The following is a 27,835-nucleotide window of genomic DNA, read 5'->3' as shown; positions in this document are numbered from 1 at the left end:
AAGACAGCTGTGGGCGAACGCAAAGCAGCAGAACTCTCTTTCACACCTGATAAGCAAAGATGGGGAGGTGGAACCTTCTTATATTCACACCATCAGACAAACAGGTAGTCACACAGCACGCTCTCATGAGAACAACAATCTCAAGCCTACTCTGACTTAAATGAGTAGCGTTGCATCGCAGCCACGTTTCATCTGCCGCACTTTTGCATGTGCCTGCAGCGTTTATAGGATGATTTTTAAATTGACAGATTATTAGAAGTGATTCTTTCAGACCATAAAAAGTGAGCTTAGAGTACAGGTCACTACAGACAGTGCTTTTGGCTCTTGTGCACCTTCACAGACGAGAGCACCCACGATAAGATCAGAGGAGTTTAATTTTAGCTTTTATCTCCACATCTGCAGATGAGCGCGCATCGCTGCACTGCAAAATCCCCACACTTCTTTTTCAACCATCAGTACCAAACAAAAAGTTTTGTTAAGACCTTCACTCGTGAAGGAAAAGGAGCCTCGGCAGAGACTTGTGAAGGGAATCATGCAAAAATCAACCTGCAATACATACAAACACAAGGAGAAAACTTTAGACAAAGGCAGGGCCATTAAAATGCCCTGGTGTGGAACAAGTCTGCTAGGCTTTGACATCCGAGGTTCAACAGATTATCAGACCAAAATATAATCAGTTTTATATATTCAGGAAACATAAAAACTTAAATCAACACTCACTGTAATTAACATCCACCCACTATCTCCATATGCATACAAAAAAATAATAAAAATAAATAAATAATATCAACACAAAAAGCACATATTAATAAATTAATGAATATTACTATGTATTATGTTAGATTATAATCATTCTAAAAATCGATGTATATATATTTTATATATATATATATATATATATATATATTAGCATATTTGTTGGTAGCTAAAACATTCTATTTTTTTAAATTCTATAATTTCCATATATAGTATGCATGTTTTATTGTTAAATTGTTATTATTATTGTTCTTATTCTACTACTGTGTAACCACTTCCCCCAGTTTGAGTATTTGAAAATGTAATTTATTTATTATTTAATTTATTAATTAATTTATTGTTTTTGTTTATGTTCCACAACTGTGTAACTACTTCCTTCATAAACAAATCTGAATTTTAAAATTTTAAAAACATTCTTGTTTTGATTGCGCAAAAAATTGTTTCTCCTCACAGCAGCACTGAAAGAAAAATACTAACATCAACACCAAAACAGCAGAGACCAAAACATTACCAATAAAATGTTTTATATGTTTAATCTCAAAAATAACGGAGGGGAGCAAAAGAAAATATGTACAGCACACAATGTGCAAACAGGGATGGTTTCTGTACAAAGAAATGTACACGCAAACGCAAGACTGAGTCGGAAACATTCAAAACATCATTAGAACTGCATGTATAAAACAGGATGTGGCTACGTCCAGGTTTCTGTAGTCATTTGAGTCTGTACAGCTATACATGATGACCAAATAAATTAGAGAGAGCAACGAAAAAAAGCCACTATCGACCCAAGGTTAACAAGACACACGTTAAAAATGATGGTCTTACAACCTTAAACAGCATTTAAGCGATTTTTAAAAAAAATCAACAATAAATCAACAAAAACAAAGAAATAAGTCTCGCCACTTTTTCAACTTGCTACTTCAAGTAAACCAATTATGTAGTAACGAAAATCATCGACAGACATTGTTCATGCAAATGTACATTTTTACGTCTTCTGTAGTGATGAGTTATTAAAATAAGGATTCAAAACTATCTTAAGACATAGCACTACTTTAACTATTGGAACATGAACAAAAAAAACAAAACAAAAAAAAAACACGAGATACAATAAATAAAGTGAGGATCAATAAATGTAAACGCCCACTCATTCATAACTCATCGTAGCTGAATCATAACCACTAAAGAGGAAGATACCATGTTTAGGTACATAAAAGGTTAACTTTGGTATTACAACGCAAAAATCGTAACATTCAGGAAAAAAAAGAAGTGCGACAGAGATACAAACGATTTTCACCAACTGAGCTTAGGCTTCCACAAAATAATACTGAACACGGGGAACTTAGCAGAAGGAGCCACGGACACACTGGAGGTTAACTTGGGAGGGGCCAGTAACGCATATGCAACATCAGCAGGTTGAACACCGGTTATCATAAATAGCTGCAAAAAGCCCCAACATTGCACATAGAAAGTTTCCAACTAAAATACGAAGAGCCGACACTCGCTCCGAATTCACAAGCGCTCCAAATTCGCTGCATATCGACACGAGCGAAGGCAGGTACACTTTATTTACAACATAAGGCCGACAGATGGAGCTAAGAACAGAACTAAACAAAAAGAGAAGCGTACGGCTTTATGTCTTCTCGTCAGAGGATCCGTAGCATTTGGGATTTCCAACAATTCAATTTATGCTGCATACTATCCCATTACCGCAAACTAATGACGAAAACAAGTTCACAGCTGATGAGTCAGAGATGAATGAAACGAAAGTCAACACATAACCAATTTTCATAATCTTGTTATTTTTTTCCTCCAAAACTTCAAAGTTAAAGATATTTCCATTTGCTGTTCTTCTATACATGTTTTTTTTTTTTTTTTTTTTTTTTTAAAAAACGCAATCTTTCCTGAATTCAGCTATACAGTACTGCAACAACCTGATTCGAATACTGTCTAAACAAAAGGCTTGCCCTTTCTGGCTCATAGAAGAAAACTCTCAAAAAAGTCTTTTTTTGTGCTTGTGTGCATTTTCCATAGAAAGAGGATATGATAATGAGGCTGACATTACCTTATATATTTTTGTTTTGTTTTTTATTTTTAAAGAAGGGTCGGTTGGGGTGGAGGACTGTTAAGAGTTTTGTCAGCAGCAGCAGCAGCAGTAGTATACAAACCCAGTACCACTTTGTAACATGGTTGTAAAGAGAGGATGAAATTCCATACTTCTTCAGATGTTTCCTGTTTCTCTGGACTTCTGTTTAGGGTCTTTGAGAGGCTGAGATTCCTGAATTTCCTGGCCGAGTTCCAAGCATCTTCTTCCTCAAAGGATAAACACTGAATTGTGTTTAACTTGGCACCGACTAACAGCATGCCGGCCTCCGCCTGGCTGGCTCCGAATTTCCTAGCTATCCAATAATGTGACAAGGTACAAATTTCCACATTCCGCTTCCATGGTCCCTCAGGCCTGCCCGAGGAGCCGACTGCGTATGAAAGCCCGCAGGCTGTCCATGGACCTCAGGTCGTTCTGGTGTTTCCGCCGCTCAATGAAGGCCACCAGGCGTGCCGTGTCCAAGCGAGCGGCTCCGGATGCGGCACGTGGCCGCAGCCAGGGCTCCCCCTGCAGACAAGACTGTGCCGACGGCCGTCTGGATGTCTCTGCCCGCAGCAGTGAGCGCACAAAATCACGCGCTGCACCACTTACGCCCCTGAAGTAATCCTCAGGGAAGCTGAAGTCCAGTCGGCAAATGTTGAGGCACGTCTCCTCGGCACTCTCGTCCAGAAAAGGCGAGGCACCACTTAGCATGACGTATGCCAACACGCCTAGGCTCCACAGGTCTGAGGCCAACGAGGCCGGCTCACCCAGAACCAGCTCAGGTGCAGAGAACTCGGGGCTGCCCACCAGGCGGTGGATATACGGGGAGCCAGAGAGATGGGCCGCATCACCGAAGTCGGTAAGCTTGACCACAGGCTGGATGGATGTCTGCTCTATCACCACATTCTCAGGCTAGAAAATCATACAGGGCAAACAAGAACAGCTTAGCTTCCAAATATTTAATACACAGACTGTGCCAAAACTCATCTTTAGGTCACAATAAAAAAAACTTTAAAAACACAAAAATAAAGTTAGACAGTGGAAATAGTTCTAAAACACTGTATTTAGAACTTTTAGGCTTAAAGGAATAGGCCAGTCAAAACTATAGAGGTTAATTATAGGTCATTTAGTTAATTGTGTCTTTGAATAAGGCATATTCAGTTTGGATTTAAAAAGAAAATTAATTGTATATCACCTTGTACTTTTAAAAATGATTCTAAACATACCATATATTAAGAACATGATTTTATTTAGCAATCAGCTCCAAAGATATTTAGCAGGTTCGGCCTGTAACATTCAGGTTATGCTTTAAGCTGAAATATACAATATACAAAGTGTTGAATATGTTGCTACAAGAAATGTTGCGTTTTTTATGACAGATTTGTTACAGAATCAACTCTAATTCATTCTTTGTTGTTGGCTAATACCAGACCGATACTGAAAGTGGTTACTGGATTTTTACCATTTCAAGTCCAAACAATAAATGATAAAACAGCCTCCAATTAAAATAACTGAATTTATAACATAATAATTGGTGGACACTGGCTTCTAATTTACTGTCAGTCACACTGGCAGTATTGTTTCACCACTATATTAAAAAATACAAAGACTTTGGTAATGGATAAAGTAAGTTGTGGTGAAGCAATAGCTTGCAAATATGCCATATGTGGCAGGCAGTAAATTAGAAGCCAGTGTCCACCATTTATTGTTATCATTTCAATTATCCTGGAGTGTTGGTCATAATATGGTATAGAGATGTCACAGGCTTGTACCTTCAGGTCGAGGTGAGCTATCCTGCAGGTGTGCAGGTAATGCAAAGCTTCTAAGATGTCTCGCAGGTAGAGAGCCACCTTCTCTTCAGTCAGGTTCCCCCAGCTCACAATGTAGTCTAGGAGACGACCCTGGTCAGCCCTGCACCACAATCACAAAAACACATACACTCATCATTTACTTTTTAAAGACACTGACTGAACTTACAATGAACTGTCAGAGTTACTCCTGGTTAGATACTTTTAGCTAGAGCTGAGCACCACCTAGCAACACTGATGTGTGTAAAGAAGGCTAAGCTATATTTAAAGAGCTGTGTAAAAGTTTTCAGGTTCTATAAGCTATAAACATTTGCTAAAGTACAAATGACAACTTGAAACAAATGACACATTTGTACTAGGCCTGGGGGTTATTTAAAAATGATTAGCACAATATTTTCTAATTTAAAAAATTGTGATTATCGGTAAAATTCCAACATGAGCATTGAAGTCCCGCAGTAAGACTGTGGAGTCTGCAGGACCCTTTCCAGAACCCCGCCCACTTGCTCCAAGAAGGCCAAACACTCTATGGTGCAAAAGCACACACAACAGTCAGAGATTTCCTCTCTGCGATTTTAATTCACATTGAGGTGACCCTCTCGTCCACCTATATCTAGTTGGTACCTCTCAACCTGCACAAGCTCCAGCTCCTTCCCCTGCAGTACATTCCACATGCCAAAAGCCAGTTTCTGCCGCAAGGGCCTAGGCCGCCAAGGGCCCCCCTGCAATCTCCCACTGCCTGTGCAGCACTGCACCACTCCCCCATGCTGGACCTTGCGGGTGGTGGGCCCACATGGTCCCCCCACGTTGCCTCTTCGGGCTGAGCCTGGGCGGGTTACGTGGGCTGCCCAACCACCGGGCTGTCACCAGGGGACACTACCCCCAGGCCTGGCTCCCAGGCAGGGTACACAGTTTTCTGTGCCCATTTTCCATGGTGGGTTTTTGGATCGTATTTGTCTGGGTCTTCACTCCAGACCTGTTCACCCTGGGAGACCCTACCAGGAGCATACTGCTCCCAACGACTTAGCTCTGAAGATCCCTAGACCACACAAGCCCTTCAGCCACGACAAGGCCCCGATCCAGGTTCAATGCTCATATTGGCAATGACTGGGAGACCTGGAGAGGTGTGAGTGGGAACTGCCCAATCTAAACCCGAATAGTGAATTGTTATTGGACTTCTGTGCCAGGCATGGATTGTCCATAATGAACACCAAGTACCAGAGCTCCTTGGGTCAGAGGTCAATGATCGACTTTGTTGTCGTTTCATCTGACTTGGGACCATATCTTCTGGACACTCAGGTAAAGAGAGGTGGTGAGCTGTCAACTGATCACCATCTGGTGGTGAGTTGGATCAGATGGCAAGGAAAACTGATGGTCAGACCCGGTAGGCCCAAGTGAATAGTGAGGGTGTGCTGGGAACGACTGTCAGAGGCCCCTGTTCGGAATGATTTCAACTCCCACCTCCAGGAGAGCTTTTCTCATGTCCCGGGGGAGGTAGGACATGGAGTCCATTGTGGAAGCTGCCAGGCAAAGCTGTGGCCAAAAGCTTGTGGGTGCCTGTTGGGCTGTAACCCAAGAACCCCCTGGTGGACAACAATGGTGAGGGAGGCCATCAAGCTGAAAAAAGAGGCCTTTAGGGACTGGATGGCCCGATGGACTCCTGACTCAGCAGAGGGGTACTGACAGGTGAAAATGGTGGCAGAAGCAAAAACCAAGGTGTAGGGGGAGTTTTGTGATGCCATGGAAAAACACTTTCGCTCAGCTTCATGGAGGTTCTGGACAACTGTCCGGCAACTCAGGAGTGGTCGGGGTGGCTGCGCCCAAGCTGTATTCGGCAAGGGTGGAGAAACTCTGACTTCAAATGAGGATACTGTCGGTCGGTGATAGGAGCACTTTAAAGGACTCCTTAATCTGGGAGACATGCCTCCCTCACAGGAGTCAGGGCCGGAGGCCTCTGGTGTGTCAAGCTCCATTTCCAAGGTGGAGGTCACTGAGTTAGTTGGCAAGCCCTTCAGCGGTAAGGCACCGCAGTGGATGAGATTCATCCGGAGATGCTTAAGGCTCTGGATATTGTGGGGCTGTCATGGCTGACGCGCCTCTGCAATATGGCATGGACCTCAGGAGCAGTACCCTTGGACTGGCAGACCAGGGTGGTGGTCCCCATTTTTAAAAAAGGAGACCGGAGGGTGTGTGCCAACTATCGGGGTATCACACTGCTCAGCCTCCCTGGGAAAGTCTATGCCAAGGTGCTGGAAAGGAGACTCTGCCCGAGAGTTGAACCTCAGATTGAGGAGGAACAATGCGAATTTCGTCCTGGCCATGGAACAAGGGATCAGCTTTTCACCCTCTTGCGGATTGTTGAGGGGGCATGGGAGTTTGCCAACCCAGTCTACATGTGTTTTGAGGATTTGGAGAAGGCTTAAGACCGGGTTCGCCGAGATATCTTGTGGGAGGTCATCCGGGAGTATGGGATACCGGGGCCACTACTCTGGGCCATTCGATCTCTGTACTCTGATCTGAGTGAGAGCTGTGTTCGTATACTCAGCATTAAGTCGGACCCTATCAGTATTAGTGTTGGGCTCCAGCAGGGTTGTGCCCTGTCTCCATTCCTGTTTGTGATAATCATGGACAGGGTCAAGGCGTGGCCGAGGTCAGGAGGGCATTACCCAGAGATGGTGGTGTCTCTGCTATTTGTAGACAATGTTGTTCTTTTGGCTGAATCACATGCATGCCTCCAGCATTCTGCATGAGCGGCTTGCAGCTGAGTGTGAAGCAGTTGGTATGCAGATCTGCACCTCCAAATCTGAGTCCATGGTCTTAGCCCGGAAAAGGATGGCATACCCACTCAAGGTAAGGGGAAAGGACTTACCCCAGGTGAAGGAGTTTAAGTATCTCGGGGTCTTGTTCACGAGTGATGGGAAGAGGGATTGTGAGATCGTCCGCAGGATGGAACAGGCGGCAGCAGTAATGCGGTCACTGTACCGGACTGTAGTGGTGAAGAGGGAGCTGAGCCATAAGGCAAAGCTCTCTGTTTACTGGTCGGTCTACATCCCGACTCTCACCTATGGTCATGAGCTGTGGGTAATGACCGAAAGAATGAGATCGCGAATACAAGCGTCGGAAATGAGCTTTCTTTGCAGGGTGGCGGGCTACACTCTATTTGATAGGGTGAGGAGCTCGGAGTAGAGCTGCTACTCCTCCGCATTGAAAGGAGCCAGCTGAGGTGGTTCGGACATCTGATTCGGATGCCCCCTGGACGTCTCCTGGTGGGGGTGTACCAGGCACGGCCTACCAGGATAAGACCTAGGATGTCCTAGGACCCGCTGGAGGGATTATATCTCCAAGTTGGCCTGGGAGCGGCTTGGGGTCCCTGGCAATGGGCTGGAGGAAGTTGTGTGGGACAGGGTCATCTGGAATTCTCTGCTCTCCCAACTGCTACCGCGACCCTATCTGGATTAACCGGTTAACAATGATGGTGAACTATGATGATGGTAAAATTCTGCCCCATATAACCATTTCTATGCCTTTTTGAATATTACTGTTTTAATGAGAGAATCTTTAATAAAAAGATATAGTAAATAATATTAATATTAATAATAATAAATACATCTTTTGAAAAGTACTTCACTGGTTGTTATAATATATATAATATATAATATAATAATGAACTTCTTCTGGTGGAGATATATGGTGACTTGAGTGCTAATAGTGCCCCTTGTAGGAACCTCAGACTGCAAGCGGTGTCCAAAGCCATGTTCATGCACTTTCCACATTAAAAAACAAGGCTTGTCGTTACAGCAGTTTATAATTCAGCTTACAACCAGGACACTTAGGCTGTACAGAGAATACTGCAAATTCTACTCAATAATAATACTGCAAAACACACACAGCAGACACAGTGGGGAGTTTAGTTTATAATAGCCTTTTCAGGGCCCTACTATAACTCAATATTTTAACAGTTAAAATGAACAAAACATTATGTATAAATATTATTTTATACGCTTCAATATTATGCATTATCTTTTTCAGATCATATTTCGAAGCCATATATGGGGGTCAGAGAAACCTTCTCTCCAGTGCTGGTACTAGCTGGCCTAGAATAATACCCAGTCACTCTAACTTGGCTGTTTTAGTGCAGCGAGTCACCTTCAAGCAAACTGAAACACGTCTAAATTTATTTTCAGTTACATTTACTCAGACTAAACTTAATGTGAAGTAAAATAAGTAGAAGACGAAGATCCGTGGTGTAGATGAAGCTTGTATCACAGAGCGTGGAAGAGAGAACAAACAGGCAGCTTCTTAATCTCTTTCTCTCTCTCTTTCAAACAGAAGAAAACAGACTACTGGGGACCTTGCCTGCATACTCCACCATATTTACAAGCTATTTAATGGTAAGTTAGTTCTCTCTCTGTTCTTTTCCCAAAGCGAAGATTGTGCCTTTTACACACTGCGACTCGGTTACTTGTTCGTCATCGACATAATATCCCATTACAACAGCCTGGCCTGATTTGTACACTCTCATATGTTGTAACACATTGTGTATGACGTAAACTCTTGTGCCCTAACAATACATTTAACGAACTGTCACCTTGCTGTTTTCTTTACTAGGTAAAGCAAAAATCAAGGCCAAGTATGGGAGGTCTTGACATGATGTTGTGGTGGAGGGAACATACAGGTCAGTGAACAGTTAATGTTTTTTTTAGTGACAAGTGACCTTTTGTTGGCCAAGGAGCAATTCCTCATTTGGGTTTTCACAGAAATTAGATACTGCAACTCAACTTCTTTTCTACTGCACCATGCTTCTGAGGCTTGTGAATTTGTGGGGATTAAGCAGTTGACCACCACCAGAAGCAAGCTGGCTTTTTTGTTCTTCTTTTTTTGTGTTCAAAGTTTTGTTCTGTTGGTTCACTTTGTGGTCCTTCTCCATTCAAGAGAACTGTCTTTTTCACCAGGCAAATTTTACTCATGCGCAGGGTGACTGTGTGAAAAAAGACAGGTAATGCTATTTATTTGGGAAGTAAGGAAGGCTGCATGAATATTTGTATTTAGGTTTTTTCATCAATATACACTGATCAGGCATAATATTATGACCACCTCCTTGTTTCTATGCACATTATCCATTTTATCAGCTCCACTTACTGTACAGGTGTACTTTGTAGTTCTACAGTTACAGACTGTAGTCCATCTGTTTCTCTACATACTTTGTTAGCCCCCTATTACCCTGTTGTTCAGTGGCCAGGGCCCCCATGGATCCTCGCAGAGCAGGTACTGTTTGGGTGGTGGGTCACTCTCAGCACTGCAGTAACACTGACGTCGTGGTGGTGTGTTCATGTGTTGTGCTGGTACGAATGGATCAGACACAGCAGTGCTGCTGGAGTTTTTAAACACCTCAGTGTCACTGCTGGACTGAGAATAGTCCACCAACCAAAAATATCCAGCCAATAGCGTCTAGTGGCCAGCGTCCTCTGACAACTGATGAAGGACTAGAGGATGACCAACACAAACTGTGCAGCAGCAGATGAGCTATCGACTCTGACTTTACATCTACAAGGTGGACTGACAATGTAATAGAGTGGACAGAGAGTTGACGTGACCACCATGTCAGTGTTACTTTAATGCTGAGAATGATCCAACACCCAAATAGTACCTGCTCTGTGAGGGTCCATGTGGGTCCTGACCACTGAAGAACAGGGTGCGAAAAAACGTATCCAGAGAAACAGATGGACTACAGTCTGTAATTGTAGAACTACAAAGTGCCTATATGATAAGTAGAGCTGATAAAATAGAAAATGAGTGTAGAAACAAGGTCATAATGTTATGCTTAATCAAATTACATTAGAGGACTGACACAAGAGCAATGTAATTAGATTAGTTGCAATCTAATATAAGAGCACTGGTGTTTTCTCCTTCACATGGTCTACATGAATTGAGTATCTGAAACCAATCTGCTATTCAGCTTCACACATGCACAGCTGAACAAATTTTCTATCCTTTATCTACCAGTTTAGAACAGAAATAAATGCTTTAAACCCAAAAATGATTCTCAATCCCAGCATTGTGTGAACAGTAATGAATAATATCACAACAAACCTGCATCATCATAAAAAGCTTTTAAAGGAATGAAATGTAAACTGTTTTTTTTGTTTGCATTTTTGCTATTTGCTTAAAGAAAACTACAACAGACTCTTGATTTCTGACATTGACAATACAAGATTGTTTCTAACAGGTTCACTATGTGTCTTACATCTCCAGGACAAGGACGTAGCTGCTGGGGGTTTCGAAGGTGTCCAACAGGCCCACGAGGTGCGGATGCTGCAGGCACTGCAGAATGTTCAGCTCCCGGACCACCTGCTCACGCCGCATCAGCTTCTTGTTGACCAGCTTGGCGACCACCGAGCGCCTGGTCCCCCGCTGCTCACACCACTTCGCCACGGCAAACCTGCCTCTGTTGTGCCGGCAAACAAAACATCAGTATCAGCACCGCAGTGTCTGACACGACCCAGCAAAATCATGCATTCGAAGTAAATGTGAGAGAGGATGTGTGTGATAGAGCTCACCGCCCGAGTTCCATCACTTCTGAGTACAGAGACTCAAAGTTCTCCTTCCACAAGATCCCGTCGCTGCAGGTACCTGCTGAAAATAAGAAGAGCATTAACAGGACTGTAAACTGGCAATTTTTTTAAGCACTGCAAATGAATAATGCCAGAAACATTTTTCCATTGACTCTGCTGTTTTTGTAATCTCCTACAATCTAAATATGTTTATAGTGTGGCTAACAGAGCCTACATAAAAAAAAGAAACCTCACTAATATTTCATTTGTAATTATGGTTTCCAAATCATCAACAAATCAGTTCAACTAAATATGTTTATGTCCACTATGTTTGAGATTTTGCACTTGTGTTTTAAACCTTAAACATCATCTGTACAATGATACGTGTAGTAAATCAGCAGTGAGTAGGTGGTTTCTCTTAAAAAAGGCTTCTAAATATTTTTTTGCTATTATTTATTGACTAATATATTGCACCATTTATTATAATGGTCACACATTTTATATTGCAGCAATTTATAATGCAGTTGAGCTGATAAAATGGACAAAGAGTGCTGATACAAGGTAGGAATACTTAATAAAGTGGCCAGATTATATTTTATATTTATTTACTCATGCTACATTATATGTTATTTGTGCCCTACCAGCAACTAAATGTCTTGCCTGATGCCTGTCTGTCATTTCCTTTTCTGTGTATAAATTTGTATAAAAAGCAGACATCAGTGTACAATAATCTCCATAAATACACTGTTATTTCCACTTGTATAAGGATCCTATGGAATTACAGCAACATCTGCAGGGTGATGGCTCTTGATTTCATCCTACCTTCTGCCTTATCTTTCTGAATATATTCTAGTACATGTATATACTGTTATTCCTTTTGGTTTATTTCTGTGAAACATCTATGTACTATTTCACAGCATAGCAACAACTTCTCATTTTTTACCACTGCATAATTATATATATTCCAAATAACTCTCTAGGCCACTTCCAGTTCCGTATATTGTAACCTGTGGTCTTTCGTCCATCCCTTTCTTTCTCCTACGCTGAAGAGAGCAGTAGATCTGTGGGCTGATTTCGGCTAGTTTCATTCCATCCTGTCTTGTTTTTGAGTGACTAGAACATGATGTATGCTGAAGTGACGCAAACCCAACCACTTCTTTCTACTGTAGTGGGAGATGTGGTGAGAGAAATAGTTCTTTAGGTAGTACTGGACTGTCTGATGAATTTAAAAGCTTTGTTTTTTAATGATATGCCACAGCAAAAAGCCCCAAAAACATCATCCTGTAAAAAATACTGTCTTTTTGAAAAGTAAAAGTTGAACAGACAGTTATACAGTCTTCCTGCATAACATGTGTGAGAACAGAACATTTACATAATTCTAATCTAAACATTAATAACAGTGCTAGTGATCATTTTAGATTAATTCAGATTTTTTGGTTAGACTAAATAACTATGAGAGGTTACTTTAAAAATAGATACAACAATTTCAATCTATTATTGTTTTTTAACATTTTCAGTACGTTTCATTAGCAAGTCTCAAACTGGTCCTCAGGGCTCCCCAGCTGCTCCATGTTTGTTGATCTTGAGCTTTCTATTTATAATTGTTTATACTGTTAACTCCTCACCATCCCATGTGTGATACAAAACAGTACCCCATGTGCAATACTCCATGTGAATTTCAGGCAAAATGTCCTTACATCATAAATAACTTTATTTTTTAACCTTATTAAGGTTATTTTAACCTTAAGGTTATTTTATAACCTTATTTTTTTATAATTATTTATTTTGTTATTCTTTGTGAAGGATAGAGTTTATATTTTTTTATTTTTTATTTTTGTTTAATTTTAATTTGTATTGTCTATACAGTAACAAGTAACAAACTGTAAAAAACCTTGTTAAGTACTTAAAGTTAATTAAAACTTTTTTTTAAAACAAAAATGAGGTCCAACTAGGGACCCTAGACCAAGATGTTTGAAGTCCAAAATGTGCTTCTTTAGTTTAGCACTGGAGCTAACATTGCTAACAAACACTACAAGTCAATAGTCACCCAAATCTTTGTGTAAATGCATTCCCAAAACCTCTCTCAGTTCCCTCAAATTGCATCCAGGTATTTATTAATGTCACACAGACCTTGATGTTGTTCAAAACTCAGTATGACTTACTTACTACTTCTCATGTGACTTACTCTGCATAACACCTGGATTGAGTTGCCCTGACTGATTTTGCATAAGTTCTTACTTTAAACCTTTACTAAGTCCTCAATGTTAGTTGAGTTATCATTAACATTAGTAAGTTTAGTACTTAGTAATGATCCTTTTACTAAATTTGGCTGCACCACAAATCCGCAAGTCTTAACTAGTAACAACTAACTAATGTGTATGTCGCTTTAATATGATAATAAAATATTCAGAACCATCTATATCTATATGCTTGTGCTGACTTTTTCAATGGAAATATTCACTGTAGAAGGGAATTATGTGTAGAATTATGTGTATGTCTGAATATCTATAGCCATTGTCTATTTTTTAACATTTGCTTGGTTGGGATAATGTAGTGGTTAACACCTCTGCCTTCTACACTGTAGACTGGGGTTCAATCCCCCACCAGGGCAAGCACTGTACACTATACCAATAAGAGTCCTTGGGCAAGACTCCAAACACCACCTTGGCCTACCTGTGTAAAATGACCAAATTGTAAGTCGCTCTGGATAAGAGTGTCAGATAAATGTAAATGTTTGTGACAATCAAATATGCAGTATTTTAAACTAACTCACTGAACTGCAGCTGTGGGTGTTTAGCTTCATGCAAAGTTTGATTTAAAACCTAGACGATGATTAGAGCTGTAAGTAACATCACAGTGTATAGAATTGAGTGTTTTCAGCTTAGTTAACCAAAAATATATATATATTTTTAATCTTTTTTGTGCTTTTCTGTTGGTTTTAAACTAAAGAAGCACAATTTGGACCCCATACATGTCTTGGATGATGGACTAGCTTTGGGGCTGTAAGAAAAAACTTTTCGCCAAGCCATTCCAAAGGAATTCTGATGATAACATATGATTACATAGTTATAAACTGAACAGCAACAAAATTATCTAACAATAAAACCAGTTATTTAAATAATAGTCTAGATGTGTGATCAGTATAAAACATGATGAAATCATTTCATTGTGTATTTGTGCTTTTTAAACATTTCTGTGTATTGAATAAACATCAATAAAACTTCAATAATCTGTTTTGGTTTTCACACTTTCACTGTAGTAAGGGTGTAGTAAGATCAATGCTATTCTAGAGCCCTGTATAAAATGTTGGGTGTTAGATGGACGCACACCTTGCACTCTGAGGCAGGCAGATGTTGTGACAGTGCCAATGTCATTGGTGGCGATACAAGCATAGGTGCCGCTGTCCTCTACAGTCATGGCTGAAATGCTGAGGGTCACCTCACCTGTTTCACTGGACAGAGCAGACAGAAAAGCATAAATACACTGAACAAGAGTGAACTGAGAAATTAACTGGTGAATGATACTCACATAATTCCACTAAAATATTTGTACTTTGGCTAAAAATTAGTTTCACACCATCCGGTGATATGTAACTGATGAAACAGCTGCCACTCCATGCACTCAAAGAGAGCTAGAGAGACACCTAGTGGTCGAGGACTATATGTGCATCAAATTATAAATGAAAGTGCATGCGTGTACCTGTGAGAGAGTGTGTATCGTCCTCCGTCGGTCAGCGTGGCCTGGTCTGGCCCTCTCCAGGTGACCGAGGCTTTTGGCTGACTGCAGATTTTGCAGCGGAGGGTCACACTCTCTCCACTCTCGCACATTACCTCACTCAGAGGCACCAGGAACTCTGGGGGGACTGTCAGGAACAACAGAGAAAACTCAACTCTTATACATCACAGTCGAGTAAAAACACACCAGCTTTCAAACAGTGTTTCCAAGAACGAGAGTCAGACCTACCATCATAGATGTAGTTTGGATTTAGAAGCTGAAACAGAAGGTGAGAGATTGAGTGGGCCCATTCGTCAAACATGTCATTTCTAAAGAACAGCACAGTGAAATCAGGAAACGTGCAGAAGCAGCAGAGTGAAACACAAGTGGGGCACCTTTACAGATACTTTATTAGCCGGCGCTTCTCTGGACCTGCGGTGACCATTCTCCTGCCTGGAATCTTTCCTGCCCTCTTTCTTCTCTGACTTGCGGCGAATACGAAGTGCTGTGTGCCATGAGGATGACTTCCTGAAGAGAGAAGAAGAGAAAGAGACAAATAAACATATATGTCTGGACAAAATGCAGCTGGTGCAAAAGAAAAACATTTTGTTATGTTTGTTATGTTTAATTTTTCTCCACATGTTAAACAAAAATCTGCAAATATCTGAATAAATTCCCTGTAGAATGTGTTAATTACATTTTCTGAGAATAAGAAATTCTATTACTGTAAATAGAAAATTTCTGTGTATTAATTAATGTTGTTCCGAATATAGAAATACTATTAAAATACTTGTTCAGACTTGGTCAGAAAGAATCTTTTTTCTAAATCAGCTCTAACATCACAATCGGGTATTTGTAAATCTCTTTTGTTATATCAAAATAATTGTTTACATTTCCTATAATTCTGGAAATTTGCTTAATTTTCCCCAAATATATGATTTTTTGTCACAGTGATTTTTTTTTGCTTTCTATTTTTGTCATGGGAAATTTATCACAAATACAAAACTGAGTGGTTGCACGTTTACAGCTGTGAAGAACAGCAACAGCTCTCAAACCACTTCCTTCAGCGTTTCAGAAGATTCAGTGCTACCACTTTATCTAAATAAAATGAAAGCTCTTCAGCTCATCAGCACATTGAAATCTCATTAACCCATATGGCTCAGGACTGCAATCCGTCACATACTGTTTTGGACAATGCAACAGGATAAAACATGGACTGTATTTTATGGCTCATTACACTCTAAGGTGTATTATTCAGTAACAAAAAATACTATAATCTTGCTGACTCTCTTTAAAGGCAGCTTTAAAACTTAGAAAATCATAAAATCATCCAAACTAGCATGCATGCCACTAAAAATGCAAGCTTGTTAAAAATTGAATCTGTGGAATGTCTGTATTTGAGCCCAATCAGCTCTACTGCTGGTAGGTGGGGTGTAAATAGTGCTATTTGGTAATAAACCAATATTTCTGTTTATAGTTATGCCGTCTGTGTTATTTTGCAGTTTTCATTTGTTCACTATTATTCTAACATATAGAAAATATTAGGAAGGCTTTTCTTTATTTTTATCAGCTGTAGTGTCTAAACTGTTGACTGGTGTGTGTTAAAATCCACACAGAGGCTTGAGGCAAATCTTGAGCATCCAGTGAATAGTGGAGTTCGTACTTGAGGATTGTGTCGGTGTAGTCAGGGGCGCTGGTGGACGTGTGTCCCAGCACGAATCCGGGGATCCAGCCCTCGGCGGCGGGGCCCTGCTCTGTTCCTGCTCGGAATACCAGGAACATGTTCTGCTGGTTGGAGGCCAAAATCTGCACCACCTCGCCCTGAAACACACTGATTTCATCCTCTTTCACAGCCACGTAGTCCTGGGTCACCAGCATGGTGGATACACTGCTACTGCTGCTGCTTTCACTCTGAGAGGACAACACACACACACACACACACACACACACACACACACACACACACACACACACACACACACACACACACAGTTTGGATTAGAATCTATATTCAAAAAGGTTAGAAAGAAACAAGTGAAGCACAGTTATGTGTGTACAACATATGTACAAATACTATACAACTGTAATTCTAGGAGAACCATCATTTTTATTAGATTTATTTAAATAATTTCACTTTTTTCATTGTTAGATTTTATATGATTCCTAACAAATGGAACTGAATGATTTAACAAATTTAATCTGTGTAATGAACTTCATCAATTCAGGTAACAACGTGAAACTTCATAAATAAATCTTTATATAGTTCATAGTATAGTATATGCAGTTCGATGCAAAGACCTGTAAGATGCAGCACCAGCCAAAAGTCTGCACACTGAAAACATGTTTTCCAGAGTCTTAAAGACATTTTGATCTGCAGGCTTATATTTCAATGCTCAAAGTGTGTTTTGTTGTATAAACTACATAAAAGATGAAGTAAATGCATATGTTAAAATTTCCTTAAAAAAAACAAGCAAACAAAAAATGGTTGCTTAGGCATGCACAGATATTTTGGAATTGTGGGCTGATGCCAATAACCGAGACTTTAATGTATATTTTTGCCAATGCTGATGAATAAATATTTGTAGAATACAGGAGTGGGATGAGGGGAGGGCAAAAAAGAAAAAATATTTAAATGTTTTTTATACAGGACATTTTTACAATACACAGTATGTATGATGATATTTAGTTTTTATGAGATTTGAGAAAGTTGGAGATGAAGCTGGAACAGAAAAAGAGCCAAAAATGCCACATTTCAAAATACACTCAAAAACTGTAAATACAATGACTTTCATTCATTGCTTCACACACTGTCCAGTTAAACAAGACTAATTAGGCTCTCTTTTAATGAACTATCCAGTTGTTTGGTGTCTTTAAGATGTGATGACATGAAATTATGTAATTTATCAAGATAATGATATCATTGTATTGCCCACCTTTAAAAGTGACTACAAACCACCATATTTCAGCACACCAGCCCACCAGTATGACCTTTCAGAGTGCAAATAAAAACTCCTGTAATATAGGCCAAACAAAAAAAATCTGTGTGATGCTGAAATGTACTTTAAGCAAACATCTGCCAATATCAATACAATTCTGATATGGTGCATCCATAAAATTAAATGTTTCGTTTTTAGACGCAAATAACGTCTCAGTATATGTGGAACTTCAAGTCTGCTAGAAAAGCACTCCAGGTAATTCCTAGCAAAGCTGCTTGAAAGTGTGCTGAAAGTGTGCAAAGCTGTATGAAGTCAAAGTGGGGTACTCTGAAGAATCAAAAATATGTCAAAGTAAAAATACTTCTATGAGTATCCAAACTTTTGACTGGCACTGTATGAAACCCCAAAAACAGCCCATACATGACACTCAAGTTGAAAAACCTCATTTAACAGTGTATATGCAGAGGAAGGAAGGGTGTTTTGTGCAAAGCAAAGCAATTTACAGTGAGTAGAATCTGGAGACCTATCAGTGGCCTCTCCCAGAGCGTGACATTCTGAACAGCACCACAAAAAAACAGCTTTGGTGAAGCCTTAAAAACCTGATAGAAATTTGCAGCAGGGAGTAAAACATGTTAGTATGAGCATAGGTTAGTTTGCTTGCTTCTAACCTAAGCTTGTGAGGCCCTTCCAGGGTAGAAGACTGAGTGAGAGCAAAGCAGAAGATAGCACGAAGACCACAGGTCTATATTTGTCAGACTGCAGAAGTGAAGTTACAGCCAGTCAGAGTTAGTAACACAAGCCCAGGCTGGTTAATGTCCGCAGGAGTCAGAGACGGTCTTCTTCGGGTCCCAGTTGGTTAGTAGAAAGCTGGAAGTGCAGGACTAGGCCTGTCTAAGGCCTGGGCCGGAGTTGGGCCCTTACCCCGTTGCTGTGTGTGGAGTGCAGGGACTGCTCACTGGCTGAGGAGCAGGTGCTGATGCGATCCGTCTCCTTGCTGTGGCTTGAATGTCTGCGCAACTGGCTGGAGACGCGGCTGGGCAGGGGGTCATCCCGCTCCGTGTAGGACCCAGGAGGGCGGTTGGGAGGTGATGCTGGGACAGAGGCCCAGAAAGGGGCGGGACCTTTTGGGGTAGAGTTTTGGGGGCTCACAGGGGATAAGAGAGGTGAAGGGAGGCCCGCTCGAGGCCTAGGGAGGGCCAGGGTCATGGGGGCCACTGCGGCTCTGGGGATTGGAGATCCTGGCTGGACCTGGGCCTCAGCTGGGGGGCACGTACCTGAGGTGCGGCTGTCTGGGTGATGGTGCTGCACTGGCTGGGGGAGACGGGAGGAAGGCTGCGGGATTCTGGAACTGCGGGAGCGTGAAGCCGAGCTGCTGCTGCTGCTGCTGCTACTGCTGCCTCCGGGCAGGCCACTGCTACTGCTGGGACCGCCCGAACCACTTGCCCCTACGTGGTTCCGCTGGTACTCAATGGGAGATGTTAGAGCTGAGAGATGGAAAGAAATTCCATTTAAGATTCAAGATTCAAGAGTTTTATTGTCATATGCACAGCAGAAACAGGCAGTTACACTGTAAATTCAAACTTTGCTGTTCCTCCATTCATCAAATATAATATGATAGTAAAATAATAATAAAAAGTTGAAAGACAACAAAAGCAAAGTTGAAAGAAAACATGTATGTATGTGCAAGTATGTAGAGCAGCGGTTCATAAAGTGCATGTTTAGTAGATATAAACAGTAGTGTTCTGTGTAAGTAATAGATGTAAACAGTAGTTTTCAGACAGCAGCAGTAGAGTGTATTTTTACCACAGGTATACTGTACATTTAAAATAAATACTAAAGTTAAAATAAATAATAAATAGCATTGGTTGCAGGAGGAAAACACAAAGGCATCTGCCACGGTGGGCGCCATCTTGTTCTGTCAATGATCAGTGTGAACATGATGACATTTATAATTATATTATTTTGAAAGCCATCTAAGTAAACAAATAAATACATAACAATACAATAAAAACTATAGTATATTTATTTACTGCTGTTTATTTAATACATTTACTACATGTCCAAAAGTCTGCTCAATAAAACTGTTTTCTCCTGATATCAGTGGAATTAATATTCAGTTACTTTTTCTGCTCAATAGCCTCCAACAGCTGGATGGCTTTATATCCCTTTATCTGATACTTGGCATTAGATATGCTGTCCTTTGGCTCATGTGCAGCTGCTCCAGAGTCTCTTTCTGTTTACAAGCCTTTTCTAAAGTAACTGAAATCACTAAGCAGAAGTGGTGTTTGGATATTTTTCGACATACAGGGAAAAATAGTCTACAACATCATTCAAAAGTTTGGGCACACGAGTCACTAAATATATTTATTAGCACTATTTACTACCAAATTCACTATTTATACCCGTTTTAAAAATAAATCTTAGACAATTCAGGCATTAAATCCAAATCAAAATATTTTTAACATTATGTTACATACTGTACACTCAGGCGTGTTCAAACTTATGACTAGTGCTGTATTCTGCAGTAGTGGTTCTCAAACTGAGCCTCAGCACGCCCCTGGACAAACCACACCATCCGTATGCACTGCAAGTTGGATTAGTCCAAAAATGTGAACCTTTTGGTGGTCTCTGAGGACTGGTTGAACCACTGCTCCTTAGACATATGCATACAGAAATGGAACCTAGAAACAGAAAAGTGAACTCAGAAATATAAAAGTGAAGTGGGTTACCATTGAGGAAGTTCCTCTGGTTCTCCAAGATGCTGCTGATCTGGTGGACCCAGGTCTGGCAGACAGAAGGGCTGGATGAGTGCAGGATGTAGCGCTCTGTGCCTCCTGCGGACGACCTTGAGGTCAGAGTGAACTTGCAGGGGTCACTGTCTGAACTCTCTTCTAGTCCCAACCAACTGACCTGCAACAAGATAAGATGGCACACAATATTCAGCATAAAAAAGTAGATTATTCTGTCATTAAAACAACCCTAATAAACATTATGCTCAACAGACCCTCTCAGCATTTCTAAAATGTTTTAAACCAAACTTATTTCATATTATATTTAAATAGTTAAATAGTTCCTTCTTCGAGTTTCTATCTTTTGTTTATCAATTCATTTTCTTTCTCTTTAATTTACTAAATAAATATGATTTGTTGCCTTTTCAGTCGTTTTACCCCTCTGTATTTGTTAGGTTGTTTTAAATGAGTAAAATTCAAAGCACAATAAGCATCAGAGTCACTCAAATGACCTTGAGCAGAGGGCCTACTGATACCACTGCTAGTGAAAAGCCCTACTTGTGACCCTGCACACCTTAATGCTGTTTTTGAACAGATAGCCCGGCATGGAGAAGCCTTTCTTCCTGTCCAGAGGCTCACTGAAGATGACAATCTGCTCAAAGAGGAAGACACGCCGCTCCTTCATGCGGGACAGCAGGCTGCTGTCCTGATCCGACACCATGAAAGTGTCCTGCAGGAGGAGTCTACCCTGCGCTACGATTTTCCCCTGAAAATCACAAACCGACAGAAAACACAGAAAACAAACTTCAGAACGGGGAGCAAATCGCTTCCATATACAACATATATATATATACTTACACATACACACACACTGTATATCTAAAGGTACTAACAAAGTAACCTTGAGAGTAAACCTTGTGTGTGTATTTTGAAAGATACAGGTTTCTCTGGGGTGAATTGTGAATTAAAGTGTAAATCAATCTCCATACATCTGGCAAAAAGAACTTACATCAAAGCCCTGAAGACGGCCCACGTTCATCATGTCATTACATCGTTTGGGAACAACACACATGACCTCTACAGCTTTCTGAGAAACACAAATCAATATAGTCCCAAAAAATTAAACATGAAGCTCATGCTTTGTACATAACACAAATTAGCAAGACAGCAACACTTTTAAAGGGTAAAAAGAAAATATGGCATCCTCACCTCTAATTCTGTTGTGTCAACTCCAGCCTTTTTGGAAAACTTCAAGAAATCCTAAAACAGATGAACTTGAAAATGACTTTTCATCTGATAACACTTTGACAGACAGGACAACTTAATTTGCTTACATAACTGATACGTCTTTCCTTTTACTGGAAACGGCAAGCTATCACATTTTCAGTCATGGGCTGGAGGTTAGGGAACTGGCCCTGTAACCGGTTCGATCCCCAGTGCCGACAGTCCATGATTGAGGTGTCCTTGAACAAGACACCTAATCCCCAATTGCTCCCTGGGCGCCGTGGATAGGGCTGCCCACCGCTCTGGGCAAGTGTCCTCACTGCCCCCTAGTGTGTATGTGCTCACTAGTGTGTGTATGTGTTTTACTTCATGGATGGGTTAAATGCGGAGGTGGAATTTCCCTGTTTGTGGGATTAAAAAAGTATCACTTAAACTTAATGTGTTTCTGGTTTCAGGTCAGACTGTTTGCTCAGCGCTTATATTGTGTCTTGTAGCTGGTCATAGATAGAAGTCAAAAGGGAAGCCAGTAAAACAATGTGTACTGTATGTTATACTACATAAGAGAACATCAGGAGATCTAGTCCTAGAAGACGAAATCTCACTGTTTGACTCAGAGTGACTGAGTTACCTTAAGCAGCAGCTGGTACTTCATGATCCTCTGCACCGGCTTGATCAGCAGATCTGTGATCTGCAGCCTGTGGCCTAAACGCTGCTTCAGATCCTGACAGAGTGAGTGAAGAAAAGAGAGAGGGAACAAATAAATAATTAGAGCAACTTAAATTTTAAAGACCGGTTAGCATGAGGTTAAATTTTATATTTATTCACAAAGCAGCTTCCCAGAAATCTGACCCAAAACCTCCTATAAGCAAATTTGTGGAGACTATGGCAAAGTTACCAATGCCTTTTTTGTTCACCACTACATTTTATTAATTTAATGCTACCTATAGTCCCAGTTAAAGTTTCTATTGAATGCAGGTCTACATTAATCTTAATGACATTTTCATCTAAAAGCGTAAGTCAAACAAGATTTATTGTCAGCAAAATTTTGTAAGTTACACTTAGTTGTGTATGTGTGTGGGTTGGGGGTTGGGGGAGGATGTAGTTGTATGACATCTGAACATTTCTTCCCCACAGGCTATAAATAAAATCATAAAACACATGGTTTACAGTAAGTCAGGAGACCATATTAACTTTACTTTAGTGTTTTACTGTTTATGGTAGCAGAGTTAGAAAGCTCACTAACTGCTAGGTTAGCTGCTTAGCTAAGTGCTGCTGTACACACCAGTCTTGCCAACCACAAGTTTACACTTATCTACACTTTTAGATAACTACACTTAACTACATGCAGAGTGGACTGAAACATCTCTATGTGAGGTCAAGAAAGCCAATATTTCTTACTTTAGTAATTAAGTATCTTATTTAATATGTTTAACACGTTCACTATTATTTAAAGAAAATGAAAAAAACAAACAAACAAAAAAAACACTGTGTCCTGGTACTTTGATTGCCATTGTATATTAAGATTTCTATGTAAAATATTACCATACACTCTCAGAAAAAAAGGTACGACACTGTCACTGGGGCAGTACCCTTCTTTTCACTGTGGTAGTACCCTCACGGGTACATCTCAGTACCTTTACTCATGGAACATAACTGTACCATAATCCACTGAAATCATATTTTCTAAGATGTATTGGCTCCACACCCTCTGTCTCACCTCCAGGCTTTTTATCCAATGGTTCTGTTTTAAAAAAATAGTTTATAAAAAGATATAAATATCTACTTTTCCACTAGGTAATACTTATAAAACCACTGTTGTACCTTTGAGGGAACATTTACACTGTTTGTAACTTGATGAACGAATCATGTACATCCATGGTACCTTTATTTCTAACAGTGTACATTTTCCGTTTGGATATTATTTCTTACCTCAAAATAAGTGTCTATGTACTCAGAGACAATGTGTTCTGATTTGGGCTTGTTCTGGCAGTAGACTATGTACATGTGTAATCGTCGTTCCTGTAGAACAAAATATAGTTCATCATCATCATTAGCACTAATACCATTTCTCAACACTGTAACCTTATGTTCTACCTCCTCCAGTGTAAAAGCCTACTGGAAATCATTGCTTACTTGTTTGATGAACAGAGGGGCCAGCCTATCAGGATCCTCCAGGCACTTCTCCAGTTCACTCAGGAAGAAGCTGTGCAAGAATGAGCATCAAAACAGAGAAAGATTAGAAAAACTGCAGAACAGGAAAATATGTTCCGGGCAAACTACACTCCTAGTTTACTGGGAACCCTTTCTGACCACAGAACTGCTTTTGTCTGGATATTTTAGGTGGCAGTTCATTCTCAACTTAGTAGTGACAGTAAGTGTATTTACATGCACTCAATAATGCGATCACTTCTGCAGTCTTCTGATTATATCTGAATATTATGGACAAGTAAACACCACACTCTGATCCTATAAAGAGTTCTGGATTTTAACTCGGTAATCAGATTTCTCATTGCATGTAAACTCTTACTCAGATTTCTTTCAGATTTCTTAGTCTGTGCCTGTATGGAACAGACTGCTATACCATAATTAAGCAAGCAGTGTTGCTGCAAGATGGAAACGAAACATTTTTTTGAATGACCCTGAAACCAACTATATTCTCAAAATAATGAAGGACTTATTTTCATATTTTCAGGTAAAGTGTCAGGTGGCAGACCACAATTTTCAACAGGGGCTGCTGGTGGTTGAACAGCATTTAATGCCTTATCCTTTTTATAGATACCAAGACTTGGAGGATGGGTTAGGGCTGGAGAAGAATTGGTCATGGGCCAGATCTAGCCTATGGGATGTTATATGATGACCCCGAGTGTTGAGGGTGGCTGACAAAAATGCTCATTACAACACATGGACATCAGTCTGTAATTGTACACAAATATAATTGACCTATAAGGTGGAGCTCATACAGTGCTCAAACACTAGAAAAACAAGATAGATGTTTTAATAAAATAATAGTGAGTGTATATAAAGCTATGCTGTGTCAAAATTGTGGGATAACCTGTGTAAGGCCAGGTTTACCTACATTTCCAATCATATTAAGACAATTTTAGGCCACCTACTCTTTGTGCCAGTCGTAAATCTGGTGGATGTTTCCGAACACAATCTTGTCTTTGCCCTTCATGTCGTCCGGAACCCCCTCCTCCTTCATCCGGCTCATGTAGCCCTGAGAATGCGGGAGGACAATGATGTTGTTACCATGGAGACAGTAACACGGACACCAAACATGCGATCACACCAGGCAGACACGCTGAATAGGTGGTACCGCCTACTGCCTGCAATTTCACTTCCTGTTCCAAACCTCCACATAACCTCCTCATTTCAGCTGGCATTATGAATGAAGATCCTTCCAGAATAACACACTGCAACAGTCCCCCAAATCCTCAAGCTACTGACTCGTCCATGAGACTGTAAAAGCGTGAGTCATCTGATTGAATTGAACATCTGAACAGCTTACTGTAAAATTATGCACAACTTGATGCTGACCTAGAGTTTGACTCACTCAGCCTACACTTCACATCTCCAGTGTCAGGACCATTTGCTATAACTGTATGCAGAAGCTATTTGCAAAGATGACACCCAAGTCTAATTCCCCACTCCATGGTGTGACTGTATTCTTACCTCTACTACTGCACCCAAGTCTCTAACGTAGTCTCTCTCTGTCTCTACCAGCTCCAGAAGCACATAGCTGCATAAGAACAGAGACATGATTAAAATTACACCTTCATCAGCAAATCACTCCTGTTTTTGGACTGAAATGCATGAGAGGGTTTGAGAACATTTCCATGTAAGGGATAGGGTTAGCACATATTGATGCAGATTTGAGTAATCAGACGTTAGAGCGTTAACATGTACCCAGGAGTCCAAATGCAGCCAATTTATGTTTGCCTATTTGGCTGGCTTATAGTTGGCTAATATCCAACCAATGACATATAGTACATGTTTTTAATAAACAGTATGTAATATTCTAACCACATAAGCAAAGCAGAAATTGGCAAAGCTTTACTGCTCTAAGATTCTGAGCTGGCTACATCAATAGCAATCTTTTTACATATGCCTTTCCAGTAGGATATGTGAGTGATGTAGTTGCTTACTGGCGTTTCTTGAGGAAGCCTGTCTTGCGCTCATCCATCTCATCGACAGGTGAAGAGGAGGACAGGAGGGAGTTATCAGAGGGATTACAGGAAGGGCTACTGCTGTCTGCCTGATCAACCGAGAGGGAACTGGGCCGGTCCTCAAGACTCTGACAGAGAGAGAGAGAGAGAGAGGGGGGGGGGGGGGGGGGGGGGAGAGAGAGAGAAAGAGAGAGAGAGAGAGAAAGAGAGAGAGAGAGAGAAACAAAGGGAGAAGTAAACAGAGAGAGAGAAACAATGGGGGAGGTAAACAGATAGAGAGTATGTGTGTGTGTGTGTTTGTGTGTGTGTGTGTGTGTGTGTGTGTGAGAGAGAGTGAGAGAGAGAAAAAGAGAGAAAGAAACAAAGGGGGAAGTAAACAGAGAGTGAGAGTGAACGAGAAAAAAACAAAGGGGGAAAGTAAACAGAGAGAGAAGCAATGGAAGAAGTAAAAACAGAGAGAGAAAGAAAGAAAGAAAGAAAGAGAGAGAGAAACAAAGGGAGAAGTAAACAGAGAGAGAGAGAAGCAACAGAGGAAGTAAACACAGAAAGAGAGAGAGACAGAGAGAGAGAGAGAAAGAAAGAGAGGGAGAGCGAGAGAGCGAGAGAGAGCGAGAGAGAGAGACAGAGAGAGAGAGAGAGAGAGAGAGAGCTTCAAGAAATTGTCCACAACCACTCAAAATGAGATGTTAGATGAAACATACATTTTGGGCTATTAAAGACAAAATATTAATACATTATTAAAAAACACTCACTAGGCCAAGTTGTTTTTATATTATGCACAATTATATTGTGCAGACCACGATTTGATAGGAATAACATAAGAAACAAACTGCTCTTGCATGGTCATACCATCTTGCTTTTGACGAGTTCCTCAATGGCACTGACCAGTTCGGCTGCACTGGGTGTCTCAGAGCTGCTGGGACGTCCAGAGAGACGAGAAGAAGCCTGCAGGGAGACACAAAGACAACTCTAAACTTCTCCACCCCTAACAGATCTACTGTTTGATTGGTACTATTTGATTTCTGCTACACTTTCTTCATCTGTATATTCACTGAGTGGGGAATGTGGGGCATTAGGTGTCTGTGTTCTTGCAATTATTATTAGATCGCCATACCGTTATTATCAGCTGATATGAGCTAATCACAGATAAACTGGTCTCGGCGTCCATAATGACTGATAAATGACAGCCATGCCTGCTTTTGCTGCAGTAATGTGAAAGTAGTGGAGTGGTGTAGCCTAAGATGTTGACAAACTTGATTTTAGATTTATTTATGGAAACTACAGCGTTTAACTTCTTCTGGCTAAATGACCAATCTTAAATCATCATTCAAATTTTGCTGTTCCATCTTACATGGAGCACCAGTTTCAGAAAGAGCCTCAAGTAGAAGAATATAAATCCTTCACCATTTATGGTGGCACTGGAAAATTTGATGAAGAAGCTGGTAAATAGGAAGCCAACATCAGCTTCGTGCCCACATGAAGCAATGGTCAATATATCTCCGACTTGCATATCTGTAGTTACAGTTGGTGCTTTAGTAATTGTTATTAAACCAGAAGGGACGCATAAATAAACGTAAGCTGAACAAGTATCTAACAGGGCTTAGTAGCAAAATGATCTACTTTTTTTTTTTTTCAAATATTTTGTGTGTTATTATTATTTTGTTAGAGTGTAGAGCACACTGATATGCTGTGATATGTTATTCACATCTCAAAAAGGAGCTCTGGAATAGTTAGAGCAACATGTACAGACCCTCATGCATGTAATCTGTTCAATCAATAAATTCTTTAAATGATAATATGGCAGATATTAATTTGTGTTCATAACTCTACAAAGTAAAATTGTTTTAAGTTTATTTTAAACTGCATTATGT

The 27,835-nt window shown here is 40.5% G+C and overlaps 1 protein-coding gene across 7 annotated transcripts in view; it reads right to left on the bottom strand.

Moving 5' to 3' along the window:
• Positions 1 to 2,601: 2,601 nt before the first annotated feature.
• The window catches only part of triob (trio Rho guanine nucleotide exchange factor b), a 195,610-nt gene continuing 170,376 nt past the window's right edge, over positions 2,602 to 27,835 (bottom strand). For 4 of the 7 annotated variants that reach the window (XM_017700847.2, XM_017700849.2, XM_017700850.2 and 1 more), the window contains 21 exons: positions 26,814 to 26,909; positions 25,944 to 26,092; positions 25,471 to 25,537; positions 24,912 to 25,015; positions 23,932 to 24,001; positions 23,728 to 23,817; positions 22,427 to 22,519; positions 21,784 to 21,834; positions 21,584 to 21,661; positions 21,149 to 21,340; positions 20,575 to 20,755; positions 18,767 to 19,329; positions 16,573 to 16,820; positions 15,305 to 15,437; positions 15,159 to 15,186; positions 14,895 to 15,057; positions 14,525 to 14,646; positions 11,202 to 11,277; positions 10,889 to 11,089; positions 4,612 to 4,750; positions 2,602 to 3,751 (listed from right to left, as the gene is read on the bottom strand). In XM_017700847.2, the coding sequence (XP_017556336.1) occupies positions 3,206 to 3,751; positions 4,612 to 4,750; positions 10,889 to 11,089; positions 11,202 to 11,277; positions 14,525 to 14,646; positions 14,895 to 15,057; positions 15,159 to 15,186; positions 15,305 to 15,437; positions 16,573 to 16,820; positions 18,767 to 19,329; positions 20,575 to 20,755; positions 21,149 to 21,340; positions 21,584 to 21,661; positions 21,784 to 21,834; positions 22,427 to 22,519; positions 23,728 to 23,817; positions 23,932 to 24,001; positions 24,912 to 25,015; positions 25,471 to 25,537; positions 25,944 to 26,092; positions 26,814 to 26,909 (3,390 nt within the window). In that variant the 3' untranslated portion in view covers positions 2,602 to 3,205. Of the gene's footprint in view, positions 3,752 to 4,611; positions 4,751 to 10,888; positions 11,090 to 11,201; positions 11,278 to 14,524; positions 14,647 to 14,894; positions 15,058 to 15,158; positions 15,187 to 15,304; positions 15,438 to 16,572; positions 16,821 to 18,766; positions 19,330 to 20,574; positions 20,756 to 21,148; positions 21,341 to 21,583; positions 21,662 to 21,783; positions 21,835 to 22,426; positions 22,520 to 23,727; positions 23,818 to 23,931; positions 24,002 to 24,911; positions 25,016 to 25,470; positions 25,538 to 25,943; positions 26,093 to 26,813; positions 26,910 to 27,835 lie in introns of those variants that run through there. The other 3 variants (XM_017700848.2, XM_017700854.2, XM_037536783.1) reach the window with 2 other exon arrangements.

This window comes from Pygocentrus nattereri, chromosome 3 (assembly GCF_015220715.1).
Source record: "Pygocentrus nattereri isolate fPygNat1 chromosome 3, fPygNat1.pri, whole genome shotgun sequence".
Lineage (NCBI taxonomy): Eukaryota > Metazoa > Chordata > Actinopteri > Characiformes > Serrasalmidae > Pygocentrus > Pygocentrus nattereri.
Note: the sequence above shows the minus strand (reverse complement) of the source record. Positions and strands in the feature narration are given on the sequence as shown.